This window comes from Mytilus galloprovincialis, chromosome 6 (genome assembly GCF_965363235.1).
Source record: "Mytilus galloprovincialis chromosome 6, xbMytGall1.hap1.1, whole genome shotgun sequence".
Taxonomy (NCBI): Eukaryota; Metazoa; Mollusca; class Bivalvia; order Mytilida; family Mytilidae; genus Mytilus; species Mytilus galloprovincialis.
In genome coordinates, this window is record NC_134843.1 from 100,897,861 (window position 1) to 100,921,933 (window position 24,073).

Here is a 24,073-nt window from a genome sequence, read left to right on the forward strand (position 1 = left end):
CAAAATAATAATTATAATACAAACATCTTATTGAAGTTTGAAGGCTGATGAAAACGAAAACGTAACCCCAGAAAAAAAGCTATGCAATAGTGTGGTACATATTTTTTGTTAAAACGATTTCAAAACTTTAATAAGAAACCCAAACAATTTCAACAAAGACATAATAACTACTCTTTATATTATCAATAAAGACAGTCATGTGCACCTTTCACTTAGAGGTTTGTCTATACGCACTAACTTGCCTGTAAAATCCTTAGAACAATTTTACATATTGTTTTATATTATAAAAATAATTATGTGAAATGATTACATTCCAATGTTTTCTTCTTGAAAAACAAAATGTATCGGTTAAGTAATACAGCTGCATGAATGAGTAAAAACATAAAAAATGTGAAATTATCTTGTTGTCGTATGTACGTCTTTTTCGTGTATTTATTTGATTTGTTTTGCCACATCAAAATAAAATGTATGGATATTTTTCATTACCAACATAAATATAAGTTTAAACATTTATTTATAGTGGATTAAGAAACAAGTTTCTGCAACTTATTTTAATCCCTTTCAACTTTGCGGGTGCGAGTGCTGCCTTGTAGCGACATTAGCCTACTCATTTTTGAAATCTACAAGAGTGTCTTTTACGTGCAAGAGTTATGACTCTCTCTTAACACGAGTCAGTCATTTTTCATCCCCTTCCGACGGATTATCATAGTTTCCCTAAGACCATACTCGCAATAGTGTCACGGGAGAGCTGAAAATTCAGTCCCTGAAACTTTCTCCCCAGGGATCGAACCAGGAACCTTTGTGTTAGTAGTCCTATGCATATATGTTGCAACTGTGGTATAACGTTGTTCAACTCTCATAGATAGATTGAGAAAAAACAAATCAAAGTAACAAACCTGAAGTCGTAGCTGCAACAGCAAATAATTGAAAAATGATGACAAACAATTTGCAATCCATCCTTCAAAAATCAATTATGAAATGATATTTTTTCAAGAGACCTTACATATATAGTTGAAAGTTCATAGTTCAACTTCCTGTTCGACATTACTTATCATTCTGACAGAGAATTATGTAAATAGGCCATGTTGTGAGGATTGATACCAGCATGATAAAGGTTTCCCGGATATGGAAACAAGTACACTCTCTACGATCATACTATACTGCTCATATAATCTCACTGTCTGTTTGCCATTTTCTACATTTGAAAATGCCTGTACCAAGTCAGGAAAATGACAGTTGTCCATTCGTTAATGTGTTTTATCATTTGATTTTGCCATTTGATGAGGGGACTTTCCGTTTTGAATTATCCTCGAAGTTCAGTATTTTTGTGATTTTTCTTTTTATTAAGATTTCTATAGATTTCTCTAATAGTGGCATAAAATAATCCTAGAGTCCACATACACTAGTCCAACTGTTAATTTTATCCAGATAAAAAACTGTCTAAATGAATAATCATTGTTCTGAAGCCAACGTTTTAAAGTTTTCATTAGTCTGTTTCCATACAAGATCACCATTAAAGGCTTGAACAAACAAACCGTTTTAAATTTTAATTTTTGTGCATTTTGCAGTTGACACAAATCAATGATAAACATGTTTAATTTATGAATTCAAGTAATACTGATGCAATTCCTGTTGTAAGAAAAGGGGATTTGAATATTTTCCCACTCTTACACACGTAATTACCAGAATTAAAATCCATTTTAAATTTTCTAACCATAATCATGATACATGTATTAAGGTTAAAATGAAAAAACAATGAACAATAATTGACTTTAACCGATAGAGACAACACAGACATTGACATAACAATTCACAAAATACAATACTGAACACATAAACTATAGCAACACTCTTGTCAAAACTACCCATAATCTTGTGACACCAGTTTTGTCACTCACAGCAAGAAATTCAAGTTATTGGAGGGATAAACGTAAATACTCGAGAAGTGCCAAAACTATCCATAATCATGTGACACGATGCACATTAGAATGTTCTCAATGATTTTACTGAAGTACCTGAGTTTAACGCGGAAAGCGAGGAGCATTTACTGCATATTCTACTGAAAAGTTTTAGTTTACCGTGTAGTATGTAGAACATTACCTGCTTAACTTACTGTAGAACCTGGGTTGACCGTGGAGCATTTGGAGCATTACCTGCTTCACTTACTGTAGAACCTAGGTTGACAGTGGAGCATGTGGAGCATTAACTGTTTAACTACTGTAGAACCTGGGTTGTCCGTGGAGCATGTGGAGCATTAACTGTTTAACTACTGTAGAACCATGGTTAATCATTGAGCATATGGATCATTAACTGCTCATATGCTACTGAAGAACCTGGTGCGTCATTGAGCATATGGATCATTAACTGCTCATATGCTACTGAAGAACCTGGTGCGTCATTGAGCATTTGAATCATTAACTGATTAACATAATTTAAGGAATGTATCTCCCTCATGCAAAGCTCTGATTCCTTTCACGGAGTTGGCTATACTTTCTGGACCGTTTGGTAAAGCTGAATGCAAATCTATTTACTGTTACTCATGTAAAGCCTTCTTCTCTAATGAGAATGGTGAATATGTTAGATATACTTACTGGAGGTGTAATGAGATAATGAAGTTGTTAATGTTCTCCTTGATAATATTTATGTACGTTCCGGCAACAAAATTTATCGACAGGTCGTAGGTATCCCAATGGGCACTAATTATGCCTCTTTAATAGCAGGCTTGTTTTTGTACGGTTACGAATCACAGTTAATGACTACACTCAGTAAAGACGCGTCGAAATTACATTTAATAAATAAATTCAACAACACTTACCGTTATCTTGATGATACTTTTTCGTTAAATAATCAAGGATTTCGTTTGGACGGGTGAACCACGAAATAAAATTTTATGTAGACTTCTGCTAAATCAGGACATTGAATATTCACTTAAGTTTTCCTTAATTTACGAAAATTGGTACCCACGAAAGTAAATAAATCCACAATTATAACTTCTAAACATAAATCCGCTGGATGATTTCCCTGGTGATTTGGTGACTAATTCAAAGGGATACTGGGTCAACTGTCGAGTGATTTGTCATTACAACAAAGATATTTTTTGAACTAAAACCCCGATTGTTTTTTTTTTTATTTACATTTTCCTCAAAATGAATTTTGGGAGTGTATTGTGGTGTGTTTGCTCGACGAATAGTCTTTCCCAATGCGTTTTAGAAGACCACTGATTATAACTTCTGTGCAAATTTGATTTTCTAATTTTTTTTTAATTGTTTCGCTTGTTTAAGTTTTTTTTTGTGTAGACAATTAAAATAAGATGAAGAGGGAAGCCGTGGACGTTGGGTTTTGTTTTATTTTAAATGCAAACATATAAAATTTATAAATAGCATATATAATACAAACTTGACAATTTTTTTATCAGAAGGAATCTATTTCTTTATAAACATAATTATAGAGTATGTGATATAATAATTGCAGGACATAATTGAAACCAATATATTTTGATATGGTTCCGAACATGAACCTTGCAATATACTATTGTATGTGTGAACCTAGTGTCGGGATTCAATACACTTACCGTTTGATTTTCCTTAGAATTTATTGATTTTATGCTTATGTTATACCAAGAGTTACAAATGGTGAAGTTGAAATCACCCCTTCGTAAATTTTGCGGACACCATAACGAGGTGGTCGACCGTTACGGAATATGAGTTTCATAGATGATATCGTATATTTTCTTAATCTCATAATTTCAATCCCATTCTTTTTTTACGAATGTGACCTACCTAATTAAACTTTTTACCGGTAGTGTATTAACATCCGCAACACAATGGACGCCACATGTGGAGCAGGATCTGCTAACCTTTCCGGAGCACTTGAGATCATCCGCACTTATTTGTGGGTTAGTATGGCTTAGTCTTTAGTTTTCTTTGTCGTGTCTTGTGTACTATTGTGTGTCTGTGTGTCTGTTTTCTGCTTTTGGTCATGGCGTTGTCAATTTATTTTCGATCTTTGAGTTGAAATGTCCCTCTGGTATCTTTCGCCCTTTTGTTTGTTACGATAGACTGATACATTGCTTAGTGAGATCGTTTATTTCAGTTATAAGACTTAGGATAAGTACACCGTCTTAATGATGACATGATGTTGACTTACTAGTATTTGTTCGCGATGTAGATGAAAATCCTCGATTTCTATAACCACAGCATCTATTTATAATTTGTGCTATGTCTGTGTGAATCAGTATATATTTTTAATGTTTATTATGTCAGTATGAGTCAATATCTATTCATAATGTTTATTTTGTCTGTATAATTCATTGTCTTGACGCTTCATTTCTAAAAAAAAGTTTGTTACTAAAGCTTTCTTCGATCTTTTTTTCTGTCACTATTCTTCCTTATATCCTCTTGGATATTCTATACTGATCCAAGGAGGGCAACTGGGTGTTTTACAACACTTTCCTTGAGCAGGTTCACGGAGTGTACACGATGCAGGCAGATCCCATTTATAACATCTGCAAAATATACAACTTGTTCTTAATTACTTATCACAATAAAAACATTATCGCAGAACAACAAAGAATTGCTGTCAATAAATCAGTTTTCATATTGGCAATCATACAAGCAATTATTTTATTTTATACATCATTACTTCAGACTCGTAGTTTTTCTACTTTTTTTTTTGTTTTTCGATTGTAAAGACAAAAATTGATAGGGAGAAAACATGGAACAGTTCAATATAAATAAATCATTAATATACAAATTATTGACTTTGTCTTTTTTACTATTGATTTGTATATGCATAGCCAAAACAAACCATACATATTTCAAAGATTTTATGACTGTAATTCATCTCAAATTAACAGTGAGGCCTTACACACAGAATAACAAAACAATCTCACCTCACTGGAAGTTTGAGACGGTAATAAGTCTGTGGGTCACATTCGTGAAACGATCACGAAATTGAAAAAGAACATATCCGCTATCATCATGATCATCGGTGAAACGGAAATTCCATAAAGAACAACCAACTCGTGATGGGGTCCGTGAAATTTATAGATAGATGATTTCAAAATAACCGTTTGGTACTCTTGGATTTATAGCTTTCATGTGAGTGGCAACCTTCTATCAAGGAAATAATGATAGGAAAAAACAACCCTGGAATATCGTATCAATTTGGATATAAATTCTCCGTATGCAGGCGCTGCTGGATTGTTTATACATAGAAATGGATGGTTCACAATTTGGAATCTAAAATTATTTCTCTTTTGTCGTTAACTTTTGTTTTCAATCGACTATCAATGTAAATTACTAAGTGCATACAAGCTTTGCTGTCTCAATGCAAAAGTTATGACAAAGATGAAAAAAATCAGTTGAACCACTTTCCGTCCACACAACACGAAATCATTAACATTACGAAAGTCTGACAAAACAATGTAAAACAACATAACAATTGAATACATAGAAAAATCAAAATGCTTTTTTTTTGTTTTTTTAATATTAACCTGTTTTCATTATTTTCGTGTTGATTTTTTATCCAGAATAATATTCAAGATAATAACCAAAAACTGTAAAATTTCTTTAAAATCACCAACTGGTTGTCGGATTCCGGTCTCGAGGCCAATACAGCAAACCTGGAATCTATACCATTGCCAATACAAAAACAGTCAGGTAATAACACTATACTATTCCTCACTTAACTAATTGCGATAAATAAGCGTTAGATATATCATCTTATATAGTCACATATATATACATCTACATATATAGGAAGACGTGGTGTGAGTGCAAATGAGACAACTCTCCATCCAAATAACAATTAATTTAAAAATAAGTGACCCATTATAGGTCCATATACGTATGAATTACATCTTCTCCTTCTGTAGGTACTTTATTTTGTACGTCACTTACATTCAACACATTCAAATATAATAGCATAGAATAGTAAAAATGCTATAAACATATTAAAGTCACTTTTTATACTGTATAAAAGTTTGCTTCTCCATCACACTCCCCATTCACATTACAAACTTATGAAATGTAATCTATAAAACTTACAATTCTTTACATCTATAGAATCCTAGATTTGCTGGAACAAATTCACATTTGTATTTACAATCATCAATAATTGTTTCACTGCAACCGTAATATTGTCCCTTGTAAAAACAGCCTCCATCTAAACAGAAGAAAAAGACCATGTTTATACTAGTATATATACCTGAAGTTGTAGTTTTTCTTAATTTCATGACATTACTACATCAAGTTAGTTACATATTTCTTATTCTTTATATCTTATTCATTACTTCTGGTTACATATTCCTCATTTGTTCCCTTTTTGCAGGTTCCATTAGGTTGCCCCCTTTAAATACCTTGTTTTATCAAAGGTAAGATATTGTTTGGAGGAGGTGAAATTACCCTGTCAGTGTGAATGTATCCGATTTAGCGCTCGATTGATTCTCTGTGACGGATTCGCTTTTAAATAAACTCACCATATATAACAGGACTAAATTAAGTACATACGCCAGACACCCGTTTCGTCTACAAAAGACTCATCAGTGACGCTCGAATCCCAAAAAGTTTTAAAAAAAAAAACAAATAAAGTACGAAGTTAATGTATTGCTTCCTTTAAATGTGTTTTTTGTTTCCTTTTTAATCTCTCCTGTTATTCATTGGTTCGTCATGGTGACATAACCCTGGAAGCGAGAATGTACTCATTATAGCGGTCGACTGATACCCTGCTACTTTTTTCGCTACTTCTACGTGCCTTATCTCCTTTTTATACGTTGAATCTTTTAAATGCTTTTCTTTCTTTTCTTTTCTTGCCTCTGAAATAAGTGCATATGTACCAGTTTAAGAGTTCAACTGCAACCCTGCTACTCATTCGTGCCTTTTTCTTTTATTATACGTTTCTTTTACGGAGAACCTTTTTGAAATAAAATTGTTACTTTTCTTGTACCGGTGTTAGCTATATTGGCTCGTACGGTCAAAGTATTTAATTAGCCCGTATGTATCTGTTTCTTAGTTTGAATGATACCCTGTTACTGATTTGTTCTGTATTCGTTTTTTATCAGTCTGCGATACGTAGCACCTTTTTAAACGTTTCTTTTTGTTTTTGATGGTAGCTAATGGCATAAACTATACCTATTAGAACGTGTTTACCAATTTCTAGGTTAAACATATACCCTGTTCGTAAGACCCCGTTCGCACTAGCATTTTTTAATGATCTAATTTGAATCGATTTAAATAAACCAGTAAGTGTGCACATTATTTTAAATCACAACAGTCTCTATCGGTCTAAGTTGAACGTCTTTTTGAAAATATCGGATGGTCGAATCTATACTGATAAATTATTCAAGGTTATTACAGATCAACACAACCTTAATCTCAAATTAAGATAAAAGTTCAATTATGTAATTGCAACTTAATATTTAAACTATAACAAAAAAGTCAGGCTAATTTAATCTGCTATTCTTCTGTATTTAGCAAATCAGTTATTGAATTAACTCACTGAAATTTGAAATGATCGGAAGTTATCAATAAGTTGGAAATCATTTTTTTTTTTAATATTTAGGAACTTTAAAAAACGAATATGCATGAAAAAACAAGAAATATTTTCTCTTCCCGTGTCAAATCAGAAGAAGTATGTATCAAAATAAACTTTAAGAAAAGATGAATATCATAAAAAATTCTTTGAAAAAAATGTTTTTGCTTAAAAAAATAACTAAATATTTATGTTTCCATAATTATTTAAATAATATTCTGATTTAATTTTAATCTAAATAGATTTTTTTTATTTCATAGAAAATTAAACGAGATTTCATCATGTTCATTGCATATGATTTTATTATTTTTTTTATTTAATACTTATAGCAAAATTCAGGCATTCAATAAATTTAAGATTAACTTGTGTACACAAATTGTTTTTGTATATATTTCCACAGAGACATATACTACTATTGCTCTGATTTCAACAACATTGTATACCCGACAATATTGATTGACATAGTTATCGGTCCTAAATAGGACTGATATAGTTGGGTATGTTACAAATGTAATCGTAAATCGAAAGTACACGCGTCTTGTGCAAAAATTGTCTCCCCTTCTCTACAACTATTTCTCTTTTTTATACCACTCTAGTAACCGGATTACAATATGGTTAAATGACTCTGAACAGGAGCTAAATTGCAGGAGCCAGGAACTAAATGCAACCGAGACACCTGTATAACAATAGCAATGGGCACCAGCTGGTTAACATGATTAATTTGACATTGAACAAGTACAATCTGATTGAAGCAGATAAACATAGATTGCAAGAAATAACTTTATAACTGTTAATGAGAATAGGAAATCTAATTATACCATGATGGAAAAACCCACTGATGCATGTAATTATTGAAAATTGTTACACAGCCCCCTCATAGCCCTTAACTTCAACGGTTCAGTGTGTGTGCCACAACATAAATTATAATAAAACTCACCTTGAGCAACTTATAATACAGTTCACACAGGTACGTATATTTATTTTTAAAAGATTTAAAACTTCACCGAAATCTATCAAAGATTCTTCCGGGTTTCTCTTTCTCAGTTAAGCCTCTGTCACATACATTTTTTTTATCGGCGTATGTCCGAATCTTTCTTTAATCTTCCGTTAGACGATTATAATTAATAATTATCTGTATTATCACTGGCATCCCCAACTTGTACCCTAAGAGTACTAGGTAAGACCTTATGTTGACCTTTCATTGTTCCATACATTTAACTCGGATATATTCCCGAAGTATTGGATAATTTATTCCAAACGTCATTGCTTCGGACAGGGTATTCGTATACTGGTAGAACATTTCTCATAATTTCTCACACGAAAACAACTGCTTTTATGCAGATCAATATTTATTTCATTCGCCCGATCATGAAATTCTGCCGATGGAATTAGTTTTGTCGATTTTGACGAGCTACCTAACCCCGAATCCGCTGCTGGAAATAACTTTATTTCTAAAGCAATTCTGCCTTACACGAGAGAGCACTGAAGCCTGGGTTTGATTCCTTATTGTTCTTATTGGCGTTTCCATTATATTATTATCAGATAAGCTTCAAACAAAGCGGTTTAGACCTATATTTTTCCGCAATTGAAAGCAATATGTTAATTGTACTTACCTGGAGCTGTAGGGAGGGGTCTGACGGGACTACATTCGACATGACCACAACATTGACCATTTGGTATAACCACTTTACATATGTTAGGTAAATGGTCATACACTGGACAACTAAAACATAAGTTACGATATTTAATTTTCTGGAAATTTGTATATTTTCTCAATCGATATGAGTTTCAAACAGCGGTGTACTACTGTTGCCATTATCTATTGTTATTGTTGATAACTATTTCCATTCAATACCTCACCAATGATAAATTTCTTGAAACGCAGATTATAAGTACTAAATGTATTTATCATCTTAACTACGTGCTACATTTTTCTTATTTTGTCAATGTATACTATTAATAGCAGGACGAAAGATACCAAAGACACAGTTAAACTCATAAATATAAAATAACTGAAAACGCCATGGCTAAAAAAGAAAAAGACAAACAGACAAAACATAGTACACAAGGCCCAAGAAAGCTTTAAAAAATGCATATGACGTGGTTTAGTACTCATGAGTCTTGCCATTGTGTTATTGTGCTACAGTCAATTTTAAACTATTGCCCTTCAATTTTACACATGTACATGTTTGTATAATGATTAAAATTATAATACAATGTTGCTAACTGTCCTAAAATTTTTGCCGTTTTAACCTATTGTCTCTGATGGATTTTTTCACGCCTTGTAATCAATGTTAAGGAATTCATTACGACTGTCATACAAGTGGAGGGTTTAGCTAGCTATAAAAGCAGGTTTAATTCACTATTTTATACATAATGTAAGCCCTGAAGCAAGTCAAAAATATGTTGCGTAGGTAATTGTTAACGAACATTGTATTTTTGTTGTTTATAGATATAGGAAGATGTGGTGTGAGTGCCAATGAGACAACTGTCTTGTTTGAGAGGTTGACCACCAATTCCACATTTTATAATGAAAAACACATCAGCATTTTTTATATTTAGTCTATGATTTATCATACATCATACAGTCATATATCATACAGTTAAAGTTCACATATTCCAGTTCAATTTTATAGTAAATCAAATAAATTTTCCATTCTAAGCTATAGGGACAACTAAAGCATAAAGCACGATAATTTAGTGAATATCAAGTTTTCTATAACAATTAATTGAGATACTCAAATATAAATAACGGAGAAACATAAAACAATTAAAGGAGCTTATTAACGGAGAAAAAAATTATGATAAAAGGAGCAGGTTTCATTTAAAACAAAATGTCAAAGGAGAAATATGTTTAAACATTAATAATGTCAACCCCAATTGGGACAAAATATGAAAGTTGTTATTTATTTGTTAGATGTGTTTTTTTTCTTTAGCTTTTGTCATTTTATGAAGTAGTTTCCGGTTTGAATTTCACTAACAGTGGTATTTTTGTTATTTTATTGTTTGCAACTCATGTCATTAAAAAGGAAACTGCATAAATATTTTGTGCTGCATATCTAACAACTTACAGAGCCTGACATGAAAAATGTCCACTTTGTTCATCATCACAGGTACAGTTGTAGACACATCCATCTTCCCAGTTGTCTCCTTGGTGATAAATCGAACCTTTATACAGACAACCAGAACCTTACAAAGAAAATGATATTATCATAGTCTGCATGGTTATATTAAGTACCTTATACCAAACCTAGATACTTTGATTATAATTATGTAATACGCATCTCCAATTCATGAAGTGAACGTGCAAATAACATCAGTTTTCTGAGAACAATAATGTCAAATTTCTGTCACAACAACATTTACCTTTTACCTATAGACCGCTTGCACATTTCATGGCGCATCATTTAAATACCTATAAAATAAATCAACTGCAAAATGAGTGCAGTAGAAGAGTTGTTTTATAACTAATATAAAACGTAAAATCACAAAAATACTTAACTCCAAGGATAATCATGATAATGCAAAACGGAAGTGTAAAAATCAAAAGATAAAACACATCAAACGAATGGACAACAACTGTCATATTCCTGACTTAATAGATGCGTTTTCTTACGTAGACAATTATGAATTAAACCTGGTTTTATGGCTAAACCTTTCACTTGTATGACAGTCGTTTAAGATTATGTTATGTTGACAGCGATATGCGAACAAATAATAAACACATACATTTAGTGGCTAAAAATGTAACTGAACTACGGGGTACAGAAGTCAATATAAAATAAAGCAGAAAAGTAAAATCACAAAAACATTGTGTTACAATCTTACTCTCTATAATAACTAACAAACATAGAAGCACTAAAAGGCATATAGTCAAAGTAGCAAATAGGAAGTCAAGGATACAAAACATTTATACATTATTACAATTCACCGTGTAGAACGCCACATGCGGGGTGTCGGCGATGTTTGACACGGGGTGGCAATTGCGAAGCGAAGAAAAATTATCAAAGTAAGTTCAAGTATCAAAATTTCGTTATTTAGAATTCTTAGTACCATATAATGTACTGCACGGAAGGAACTGAAACACAATCTATTTCCTGCAAGCAAAATCAGTTGTTTTCATTGCTCTGTTTTCTCAAACACCTCTCCCTAGTTTTCCGTTTTGCAGATTTTGAGGCTTCGTATGCAAATTTCTGGATAAAAACTACTTTAGACGACTTCCCTCTGCATCATTTATATAGAATTGAATTCCCATTATGGAATTTTACCAAATACCAGCTTCATACTTAAAATTAATTGGTTTTAAAACTAGTTTTTCATCAAAATATAAAGTGTCGCTCGGGTTGTCAGATTTGGCATCTCAAGGGATAGAGGCTTCCAATAAAAAACGAATAGATTTGCAGATAAATCATGTTCAATTTCAGAATATTTTGAGTCAATTTTTACTATTTATGAAATAGAAAGCACATATCTTATATGATTAAAACACAGGCAAATTTAAGTACTTTCAGTTTTTTTATTTGTTATCATAATACAGCAGATGTGTTTTGAATACAAAAGTATCAGATAAAGACTGATATACATGATTTATCTGCAAATCTATTCGTTTTTTTTGGGGAATAGTTGTATTCAGGGTTGAAAAATAAAAGTTTTTAAAAATACATAGGACACTACTTTGCAGAATCTTGATTTTCTGGGGGTTAATCTTCTGAACTGGCTATGAAATACACATTACTATGTGTATTTCTCTTGTAAAGTAAAAATTGCATTCTATGAAATGAAGTACACACTCATTGTAATCTAATTATTACTATAAAATGTTGTAGCTGGAATAAGCAAATACACTCTTTCGAAAGGCAAGAAATGCATGGAATTCTCTATATCCATAAAAGGGCGTTATTGTGGTTATGAATTAGTGAATTACGATGTCAGGATAGATAAATAGAAAAAAATTATGTTAGATATCTACTACTATGTTATCATCATATAAGTTATAACAGAATAAAGTATTGTTTATAAAGTAAACAAACAACTCACCAGTGGATATGACTGTTGGTAGTGACACTTTGTCTGGGCCTAAAATAATATATAATATATACTATATTAGCCGACCCGTGTCTTTTTTCTGACACCCTGTGCGTTTTTTTAAAGACATTAACATGTCCATACGTTTATTGTCGTAATCTTTTGTTGCAATACTGTAATTTTATCTATCTTTATTTGTCTGAAAAGTTTATAACCTTTAGCGTAGTAACATTTATAGAAGGTGTTATAAGTTGGGATTAAAGTTAATATGTTATATATATATGTTCTCTTGGCTTTGCTCAAAATATATGTATGTACTTAAAATGACAATAAAATGACAAAAGCTAGATATAAACTTAAGCAAACATAATAATCAAGAAATGAATGGTAAGCATGACATTACAACAAATCCCTTGAACTTATTTCCCTTAAATGTCATTCTTATCTTTTTATTTTTGCGTTTTGTGTTAAATGAATTATTTATCTGTCTATCTGTACTATGTGGTGTTATTCAGAATCCTCGGACCTACGACATTTTAAGTTCTTGAAACATATTTAGGACTATTCTTTCAAAGTTCTTAAATGTAGCTGAATTTTCCGCATACATGTCAGTTATAGGGAGCTCAATTTGATCATGGATAGAGATGTCAGTCCCTAGTTAACCATAATTCAGCCTCCTATCACCTCTGTCATCAAGTATCTCGACCCTGTCCTGTCATTTTATGCCAGATCAATATCCAATTGCAGTAAATTGATTTCAAACGAAGTCGTTGATTATTCATATGGGATTATCATTATGAATACCTTAAATTCAAAAGACCGAATAAGTAGGGCCCTATGAGTTTGGAGTACTTATACTCAAGCCTTATGTCAATTTGTCCTCATTGCATAGGTATTACTGCTGATTCATTAATATTCGTGAGTTATGTGGGTTTCATGCGTTTTCTTGCATCAGGCGAACAACGAAAAACAAATTTCTATAAAGTTGTATCCAGACATTGGAATAATCACGTTATCAGTTATCTACAAAAATGCAAGGTTTTTTTGCAAACCATGAAAATTGGTACCAACGAAAATAAAAGAATATCAGTATTCCGTAATCTGTCGTGTTGTAACCTATCAAACCTATTGGACTTTCAAAACCCTGGCTGATACCTAGCTTTCGGTATTGCAACGTAATGAAATCGTGCCGTTCCGTGATACATTAGTTACAAATCGTATTGTATCCTTGCCAATACCTGATGTAACCGTACTAGTACACAGTTCTCCGAAAACGTCGTATAAATCATTCTGGCCTACGTACAAGTACGGATATATACGGTTTTGATATGGACTAACACGGATCAGTACGGTCTGATACGGTTTAGTAAGGAGTTACTACGTGTTGCTTGATCCGTGGTTAAACTTTGCGCATGTTCAAAAATTATCAAGGATATACAATTACTACTACGTATGACCAGGCAACAAAACGGATATCTACAGATTGCCACGAATGATGCCGGATCCTATCCGTAGCTAATCCGGCGTTAAATCCGTGAATGTGTGACCTAGCTATTATAAGACAAAAATTATAATAGAATGCAAAAACTGTAATGCTGCACATATTTTATACAATTGAGAGTACAATAAATTAGGTTTAAAATAGAAAAAAAACTTAAATAAGCTATCTGATCAGTAGTGAAGATCTTCAAGCAAGTAAAATTTTACCAGTAACTAGGGCACAATCATCTTTGAAGTTTCTAGTTTTAAACGTGTCTCATGACTCCATCTGCCAACAAAGATGGTCAATACGACTAATAAAAAAACAAAGGGGTAAAATGCAAATTTTGACTGATATTTTTTAAACCATAATAAGCTAAAAGGTAACCAATACTCTGACAGTTGTGCATACTCAGACAATTGCCAGTGCTCAACATACTCAACATTTTTTTTTTGAAGTCAGATTTTCTTTATTTTCATTACAGTTTTCAAAATATTATACATAACTTGCATGCTACCACTATGTTCTATATCTAGCCATGTCGGCCATCGTGGTTGGCAGTTGGGATAGTTATTGGTCATATGCTAAAACAAGATACCCTAATGATAAAGTTTGACTAAACTTGGCTAATAAGGATAATATTTTTATAAAAGTAAGCAGACGACGACGACACCAGACACATTTTTTACCTTTTTCACCGTGGCTACTTACATGTACTATGTCCCTGGATAGTAAAGACATCACCAACACCTGCTTTAGCTGTAAGAAATTCTCAATCCTATATTCATTATGACTACAAAGTGTTCATTGTTTTATAAATCAGCTAATATGATAATTAAAAAACTGTGCAACCAAACTGCAGAATAATTAAAATGGGAATTATTGTAGGTATTGATTATTGAATAAGAAAGGGTTCGTTCGAACGTAAGCATCCGATTTTTTGGAAAAACACATACCTCTAAAAGATCCAGTGCTTACTAAAGGCAGTAGTAACATATCGCTGTTAACTAGTGATAAATTGATTTAACTAGAACAAATCCAGGTCAAAAACAAACACTGGATAAACACATCAACTATAAGGGGGAAACAAATAAAGGCAACCGCTGTTCGAAAGTAATAAATCGATGGAGAAAAAACAAGTCCGGGTTACAAATTAAAACTTACGGAAACACAAATATAGGAGAATTCAACGAAACAACAAAGTAACAAACGACAATGCTACTGACACAGAAACGAACTACATTTTCCTGACTTCGTTCAGGACATTTTCAGAAAAAAATGGTTGGTTGAACCTGGTTTTGTGGCTAGCCGAACCTCCCGCTTTCATGGCAACGTAAAATGTAGCACTAAAACGATAACATCACATGACAGGACTACAATACAAATGAATGGACAAACATTCAGGATAGAGAAATTCACAAATTAACAATACAATAAAACATTACGACAAGCTAATAATTATAAAATTATCAGGCTTAACATTAAATATGCTAGACTCGTCATTCATTAATGCACTAATGTCAAAATTGAAAATAAAGCCAAACTATGCGTCATACGACTGTATCAAAGCTACACAAAAGTGTCGTCACAGGTAAATTTCGAAAAGTAGAACATGAATGAAGGCAACAGTAGTATACCGCTGTTCGAAATTCATAAATCGATTAAGACAAAAATAAAATTGGGTTACAAACTAAAAATGATGGAAACACATCAAATATAAGAGAACTTCGACACACCAGAAACACAACATTAAAATGTAACTTACACAGTAACGAACTATAATAAAACAGTGGCCATTTTCCTGACTTGGTACAGGACATTTAATAAAACAACCTGGTGGGTTTAACCTGGTTTTGTGGCACACCAAATCTCCCGCTTTTAATATAATATCAAAATGACAATATTATATGATAGGACTGCAATACAAATAAATGGGAGAACAAACATGACAGAAAAACACAAGAATAATAGCTAACAAAATATGCCAGGTTTAACATTTAATACGCCATATAAGAATTGCCTATAGAAAAGAACCGTGACACGTCTCATACCAATGCAAATTTACACTCAGCAAAACAGTCAAAATCAAGAATAAGTTACGTTCAATAATTAAACGATCAAACGACGTAATGACAAACCATAATCTAACAAGTTGTAAAATAAGGCCAACAGATCATGATAACTAAAATACACTTTCGCTTGTCTACAAAAAGTAAGAGATAGTAGTGAAACCTCTATTTTTATATCAATCTAGATGTTAATTAGTCATTGTTCATTGTATGTTTTCTTAGTACCCACAAAATAAAGAAAATAAGGTACAATTTATCTAGACGAATCTTTAAAGCAAAATAAAAAATCAAAACTCATGTTGCATCTAAGACTTGTACTTAGCTGTGAAACTTTACCTAGTTGTACTTGGATTTGAAACTTTACCAAGTCTATAATTGAAGACAAATTACATTGAAGATTTGTATACTGCTCTTATTATAACGGAATAAGAAGCAACGAGCTGACGAGTATAAATGATAAACAAATTTATCACCATCTGTCTTAACAATATTTATCTTGGGGTGGTGTCTGTTTCAAATGAAGATGCCATAGAAAAACAAAATTACAGAAAGTTTACATTCTATAAAAGAAACTATTTTCCATTAGGATTTCATAGGCTTAGGAAGACTCACTATATATATGAGCAGAGGACTGTCCTGGAGCATAATAGAAAGCTGGTTTCAATAAAGACTCACTATATCCCCAATGAGCAGAGGACTGTCCTGGAGCATAATATAATGCTGGTTTAAGGTAGCACAATACAAAGATTTTTCATCCCCAATCAGACATCTTTAAACTGATGTAATTCCACTCATCCTTCTTTAAATTTTATAAATGAGGTACCAAAAGAAAGAAGAATGATTTATCTTTCAAATTGTGATAATTTCATGATGACATAATTATTACATAATTAATTGTTATGTAATTAGTTGCTATATTGTGATATCATTACTTGAATGAATTTAGCTTCTTTGTTATTCATAGCATCCCAAAATATTTTATAGATTCTTGCACAACACAGTTTGACCTCCAAAACTGTGTCTCAGATTTTTCCTATTGTATTTCATTCTCTCATAAATCTTCAATGAAGTTTGCAACAGCAATTCATAAGAGATCACTAAATTCAATGTGGCATAAAATTTGTTCTATTGATGTTTTTGGAAATCTGAGACACAGTTTTGGAGGTCAAGCTGTGTTGTACAAGAATCTATAAAATATTTCGGGATGCTATGAAGAACAAAGAAGCTAAATTCATTCAAGTGTGGACATCACAATATAGCAACTAATTACATAATAATTGATTATGTAATAATTATGTCATAATGAAATTATCACAATTTGAAAGATTAATCTTTCTTCTTTCTTTTGGTACCTCATTTATAAAATATAAAGAAGGATGAAATGAATTACATCAGTTTAAAGTTGTCTGATTGGGAGTGAACAAATCTTTGTATTGTGCTACCTTAAATAAAGACTCACTATATCCCCAATGAGCTGAGGTCTGTCCTGGAGCATAATAGAAAGCTGGTTAAAATAAAGACTCACTATATCCCCAATGAGCAGAAGTCTGTCCTGGAGCATAATAGAAAACTGGTTTAAAAAAAGACTCACTATATCCCCAATCAGCTGAGGACTGTCCTGGAGCATAATAGAAAGCTGGTTTAAATAAAGACTCACTATATCCCCAATGAGCAGAGGACTGTCCTGGAACATAATAGAAAGCTGGTTTAAATAAAGACTCACTATATCCCCAATGAACAGAGGATTGTCCTGGAGCATAATAGAACGCTGGTTTAAATAAAGACTCACTATATCCCCAATGAACAGAGGTCTGTCCTGGAGCATAATAGAACGCTGGTTTAAATAAAGACTCACTATATCCCCAATGAACAGAGGATTGTCCTGGAGCATAATAGAAAGCTGGTTAAAATAAAGACTCACTATATATCCCCAATGAGCAGAGGACTGTCCTGGAGCATAATAGAAAGCTGGTTTCAATAAAGACTCACTATATCCCCAAAAAGCAGAGGTCTTTCCTAGAGCATAATAGAAAGCTGGTTTAAATAAAGACTCACTATATCCCCAATGAGCAGAGGACTGTCCTGGAGCATAATAAAAAGCTGGTTAAAATAAAGACTCACTATATCCCCAATGAGCAGAGGTCTGTCCAGGAGCATAATAGAAAGCTGGTTAACATAAAGACTCACTATATCCCCAATGAGCAGAGGACTGTCCTGGAACATAATAGAAAGCTGGTTAAAATAAAGACTCACTATATCCCCAATGAGCAGAGGTCTGTCCTGGAGCATAATAGAAAGCTGGTTAAAATAAAGACTCACTATATCTCCAATGAGCAGAGGACTGTCCTGGAGCATAATATAGAGCTGGTTAAAATAAAGACTCACTATATCCCCAATGAGCAGAGGACTGTCCTTGAGCTTAATAGAAAGCTGGTTAACATAAAGACTCACTATATCCCCAATGAGCAGAGGACTGTCCTGGAACATAATAGAAAGCTGGTTAAAATAAAGACTCACTATATCCCCAATGAGCAGAGGTCTGTCCTGGAGCATAATAGAAAGCTGGTTAAAATAAAGACTCACTATATCTCCAATGAGCAGAGGTCTGTCCTGGAGCATAATAGAAAGCTGGTTAAAATAAAGACTCACTATATCCTTAATGAGCAGAGGTATCTCCTGGAGCATAATAGAAAGCTGATTAAAATAAAGACTCACTATATCCCCAATGAGCAGAGGTTTGTCCTGGAGCATAATAGAAAGCTGGTTTAAATAAAGACTTACTATATCCCCAATGAGCAGAGGTCTGTCCAGGAGCATAATATAGAGCTGGTTAAAATAAAGACTCACTATATCCCCAATGAGCAGAGGACTGTCCTGGAGTTTAATAGAAAGCTGGTTAAAATAAAGACTCACTATATCCCCAATGAGCAGAGGTCTGTCCTGGAGCATAATAGAAAGCTGGTTAAAATAAAGACTCACTATATCTCCAATGAGCAGAGGTCTGTCCTGGAGCATAATAGAAAGCTGGTTAAAATAAAGACTCACTATATCCCCAATGAGCAGAGGTATCTCCTGGAGCATAATAGAAAGCTGATTAAAATAAAGACTCACTATATCCCCAATGAGCAGAGGTTTGTCCTGGAGCATAATAGAAAGCTGGTTTAAATAAAGACTTACTATATCCCCAATGAGCAGAGGTCTGTCATGGAGCATAACAGAAAACTGGTTAAAATAAAGACTCACTATATCCCCAATGAGCAGAGGTCTGTCCTGGAGCATAATAGAAAGCTGGTTTAAATAAAGACTCACTATATCCCCAATGAGCAGAGGTCTGTCCTGGAGCATAATAGAAAGCTGGTTAACATAAAGACTCACTATATCTCCAATGAGCAGAGGACTGTCCTTGAGCATAATAGAAAGCTTGCTTAAATAAAGACTCAATATATCCCCAATGAGCAGAGGTCTGTCCTGGAGCATAATAGAAAGCTGGTTTAAATAAAGACTCACTATATCCCCAATGAGCAGAGGTCTGTCCTGGAGCATAATAGAAAGCTGGTTTAAATAAAGACTCACTATATCCCCAATGAGCAGAGGACTGTCCTGGAGCATAATAGAAAGCTGGTTAAAATAAAGACTCACTATATCCCCAATGAGCAGAGGTCTGTCCTGGAGCATAATAGAAAGCTGGTTAAAATAAAGACTCACTATATCCCCAACGAGCAGAGGTATCTCCTGGATGTTTAGAAATGTGATTTCTAAACATCCAGGAGAAAGCTGAAAGCTGATTAAAATAAAGACTCACTATATCCCCAATGAGCAGAGGTCTGTCTTGGAGCATAATAGAAAGCTGGTTTAAATAAAGACTCACTATATTCCCAATGAGCAGAGGTCTGTCCTGGAGCATAATAGAAAGCTGGTTAACATAAAGACTCACTATATCCCCAATCAGCAGAGGACTGTCCTTGAGCATAATAGAAAGCTGGTTTAAATAAAGACTCACTATATCCCCAATGAGCAGAGGTCTGTCCTGGAGCATAATAGAAAGCTGGTTTAAATAAAGACTCACTATATCCCCAATGAGCAGAGGACTGTCCTGGAGCATAATGGAAAACTGGTTTAAATAAAGACTCACTATGTCCCCAATGAGCAGAGGTCTGTCCTGGAGCATAATAGAAAGCTGGTTAAAATAAAGACTCACTATATCCCCAATGAGCAGAGGACTGTCCTGGAGCATAATAGAAAGCTGGTTTAAATAAAGACTCACTATATCCCCAATGAGCAGAGGTCTGTCCTGGAGCATAATAGAAAGCTGGTTAACATAAAGACTCACTATATCCCCAATCAGCAGAGGACTGTCCTTGAGCATAATAGAAAGCTGGTTTAAATAAAGACTCACTATATCCCCAATGAGCAGAGGTCTGTCTTGGAGCATAATAGAAAGCTGGTTTAAATAAAGACTCACTATATTCCCAATGAGCAGAGGTCTGTCCTGGAGCATAATAGAAAGCTGGTTTAAATAAAGACTCACTATATTCCCAATGAGCAGAGGTCTGTCCTGGAGCATAATAGAAAGCTGGTTAACATAAAGACTCACTATATCCCCAATCAGCAGAGGACTGTCCTTGAGCATAATAGAAAGCTGGTTTAAATAAAGACTCACTATATCCCCAATGAGCAGAGGTCTGTCCTGGAGCATAATAGAAAGCTGGTTTAAATAAAGACTCACTATATCCCCAATGAGCAGAGGACTGTCCTGGAGCATAATGGAAAACTGGTTTAAATAAAGACTCACTATGTCCCCAATGAGCAGAGGTCTGTCCTGGAGCATAATAGAAAGCTGGTTAAAATAAAGACTCACTATATCCCCAATGAGCAGAGGACTGTCCTGGAGCATAATAGAAAGCTGGTTTAAATAAAGACTCACTATATCCCCAATGAGCAGAGGTCTGTCCTTGAGCATAATAGAAAGCTGGTTTGAATAAAGACTCACTATATCCCCAATGAGCAGAGGTCTGTCCTAGAACATAATAGAAAGCTTGTTAAAATAAAGACTCACTATATCCCCAATGAGCAGAGGTCTGTCCTGGAGCATAATAGAAAGCTGGTTTAAATAAAGACTCACTATATCCCCAATGAACAGAGGATTGTCCTGGAGCATAATAGAAAGCTGGTTAAAATAAAGACTCACTATATCCCCAATGAGCAGAGGTCTGTCCTGGAGCATAATAGAAAGCTGGTTTAAATAAAAACTTACTATATCCACAATGAGCAGAGGTCTGTCCTGGAGCATAATAGAAAGCTGGTTTAAATAAAGACTCACTATATCCCCAATGAACGGAGGACTGCCGTGGAGCATAATAGAAAGCTGGTTTAAATAAAGACTCACTATATCCCCAATGAACAGAGGTCTGTCCTGGAGCATAATAGAAAGCTGGTTTAAATAAAGACTCACTATATCCCCAATGAACAGAGGATTGTCCTGGAGCATAATAGAAAGCTGGTTAAAATAAAGACTCACTATATCCCCAATGAACGGAGGTCTGTCCTAGGGCATAATAGAAATTTGGTTTAAATAAAGACTTACTATATCCCCAATGAGCAGAGGACTGTCCTGGAGCATAATAGAAAGCTGGTTTCTTGTCTGTTTCCATAAAACATCTGTTTGCTGTAGATATAAACATCCAACCAGTTGAATCACATTTGAATTTATCAGCATTCTGACTGGCATAGAATTCTCTTAGGAAATCTGGATCTCTGAAATGGTTATTGTTTTCATCGATTATTTAAACATTTGCAAAATAAAATAAACGGAAACTATTTTTCTTTTATTTTACTGTGGATGATGCATTTAATCTATATCATTATGATTTAGGAATATAGATCTCTATAAGGTTATAATGTGGTATGTATTGTAACCTTGTTGTCGAATGTACATTTCTGACAAGTTATATAGAAGTTATAAGTCAAGAGACATTTACATCATTTAGAAAATTGATTTATAGTGAAGCAAATATGAAGAATATGAGATATTGCATTTTCTATTTTTAGAATCTGACAAAGTCAGTTTAAACAAACCAGAAACTATGCATGTCTTCAGTTAGAATGTTATAAGTGCTGTATCTATGTAGACAGCCAGTAACTATAACACACATTAAACTCGATCTTGCTTCATTCAGCACTTTCCCCGCAAGAATGAAAAATAAATCCTGAGCTGTACAGTTTTAATACACAATTGTATATATGCACACACCAGGGTTGGCAAAAACCCGGGTCTTATGAGTATTGCCCAGCCCAGTGGGAAATACTGGGAAAACCCGGGTTTTACTGGGTTTTTGTGGGTAATACTGGGCAATACTGGGTAATATAAAATACTTGTCTGAATTTCAAAGAGGATTCAGTGATAAACACAAATGTAATACATTTAATAAGATATGTATACCCTATTTTGTTTGTTTTAGCATTTGTCTAGATGGGCAAACTGTAAATATAAAGCAAACATTTTTTTGTTTTCCAATAAATATAACTTCTATTAAGAATTAACAATAACTTGTAAGAAAAATTACATTTAAATAATGTCACTAATTAATTAGTAATTATTCAGATTAGAACACAGATTTGTTTATGTAACAATAATCAGCCCTTATAATTCTATAAGTTTTATTGACATGACCCCTTAGGGTGTTTATTTAGCAATATGAATGTATGACAAATAAAATTAACAAGTCTCTTAATATGCAATAAAATGCATGTTTCAAGGTTTGAATTATTAAAACAATGCTTGGTAATTAAAAAATGTATCTTTAAATGTACAAATCTTCTGTTCTGCCTACATATAGAATTAATAGAGAAGAGAATGAAATTGACATTTCAATCTTCTAGTAATGACTGTCACTGGTTATCTGAATAAAAAGTATATATTTAGCTGTTATACTATGAAACTGTACTAAGCCTTTACTATTTAGTGTTAAAATAAGCATAAAAAATCATATTGCCCAGTATTGCCCACTATTACCAATTTCTGGGAGTATTGCCCAGCCCGGGAAAACCCGGGTTTCCCACCCGGAAATTCCCGGGCGGGTAATACTTTGCCAACCCTGGCACAAATACGTATTAGAAGAATATAAAACCAGAATGTGTCATGCAGTATATACAGGTTTAACATACGCTTACAACTACTTTGGTATCTGAGAAATTGACACCATATCAAATATATAAATACTTACTGAGACATTGCGAAATACTGTTTAGTTGAAGATTGTAAATCCACCCATGACGAATCTATGATTCTGCTAGGTGTAAACCAACTCATCTTATCTGTTCCTGTAGCATTGAACAACATGAAAGCTTTCTCGACACCATTTTTGTATATGGATACCCTGACCTGTAATATATTTTGATTAATTTTCTATACTTTATTTTCGATCATTTTTATCAAATAAGAAAAGGTAACCTTACTCTGTGCCAAACTTTCATTTGGTTTGTTTGAAAGATTTTTTTGTCTGACATTTTTGTCGGTCAGAGAGAGTTTGTTTGCACATAAAGAGGACACGTCGATGTTCCATTACTAATCACATTTCTAAAGGTCCAGCTCATTCTTAAAAAAAATGATCATAAATAAAATACTGTCACTTCAGCAATTTGTTTGTCATTTTATTTGATAAAATACAGTTACTGGTCAATTTTTTAAAGTAGTGATGCATATTATTGAAGTATACATGAATAAATTAAGATGTTATGTATTATTAAATAAAGGCAATAGTAGTATACCGCTGTTCAAAATTCATTAATCGATAGAGAAAAAACCCAAATACGGGTTGCAAACTAAAACTGAGGGAAACTTTTCAAATATAAGAGAACTACGACACAAAAGAGACACAACACCGAAACGTAAAACACAGAGAAACGAACTTTTATGTAACAATGCCCATTTTCCTGACTCGGTACATGGCATTTTATGAACAATTGGTTT

The 24,073-nt window shown here is 33.4% G+C and overlaps 1 protein-coding gene across 1 annotated transcript in view; it reads right to left on the reverse strand.

Moving 5' to 3' along the window:
• Positions 1–3,323: 3,323 nt before the first annotated feature.
• Positions 3,324–24,073, reverse strand: part of LOC143080963 (uncharacterized) — a 47,327-nt gene continuing 26,577 nt past the window's right edge. Inside the window, exons 13-20 of the mRNA XM_076257164.1 lie at positions 23,328–23,485; positions 21,689–21,858; positions 14,747–14,794; positions 12,568–12,606; positions 10,602–10,719; positions 9,144–9,253; positions 6,048–6,165; positions 3,324–4,504 (exon numbers count right to left, since the gene is read on the reverse strand). Coding sequence (XP_076113279.1) covers positions 4,378–4,504; positions 6,048–6,165; positions 9,144–9,253; positions 10,602–10,719; positions 12,568–12,606; positions 14,747–14,794; positions 21,689–21,858; positions 23,328–23,485 — 888 coding nt within the window. The 3' untranslated portion in view covers positions 3,324–4,377. The remainder of the gene's footprint in view (positions 4,505–6,047; positions 6,166–9,143; positions 9,254–10,601; positions 10,720–12,567; positions 12,607–14,746; positions 14,795–21,688; positions 21,859–23,327; positions 23,486–24,073) is intronic.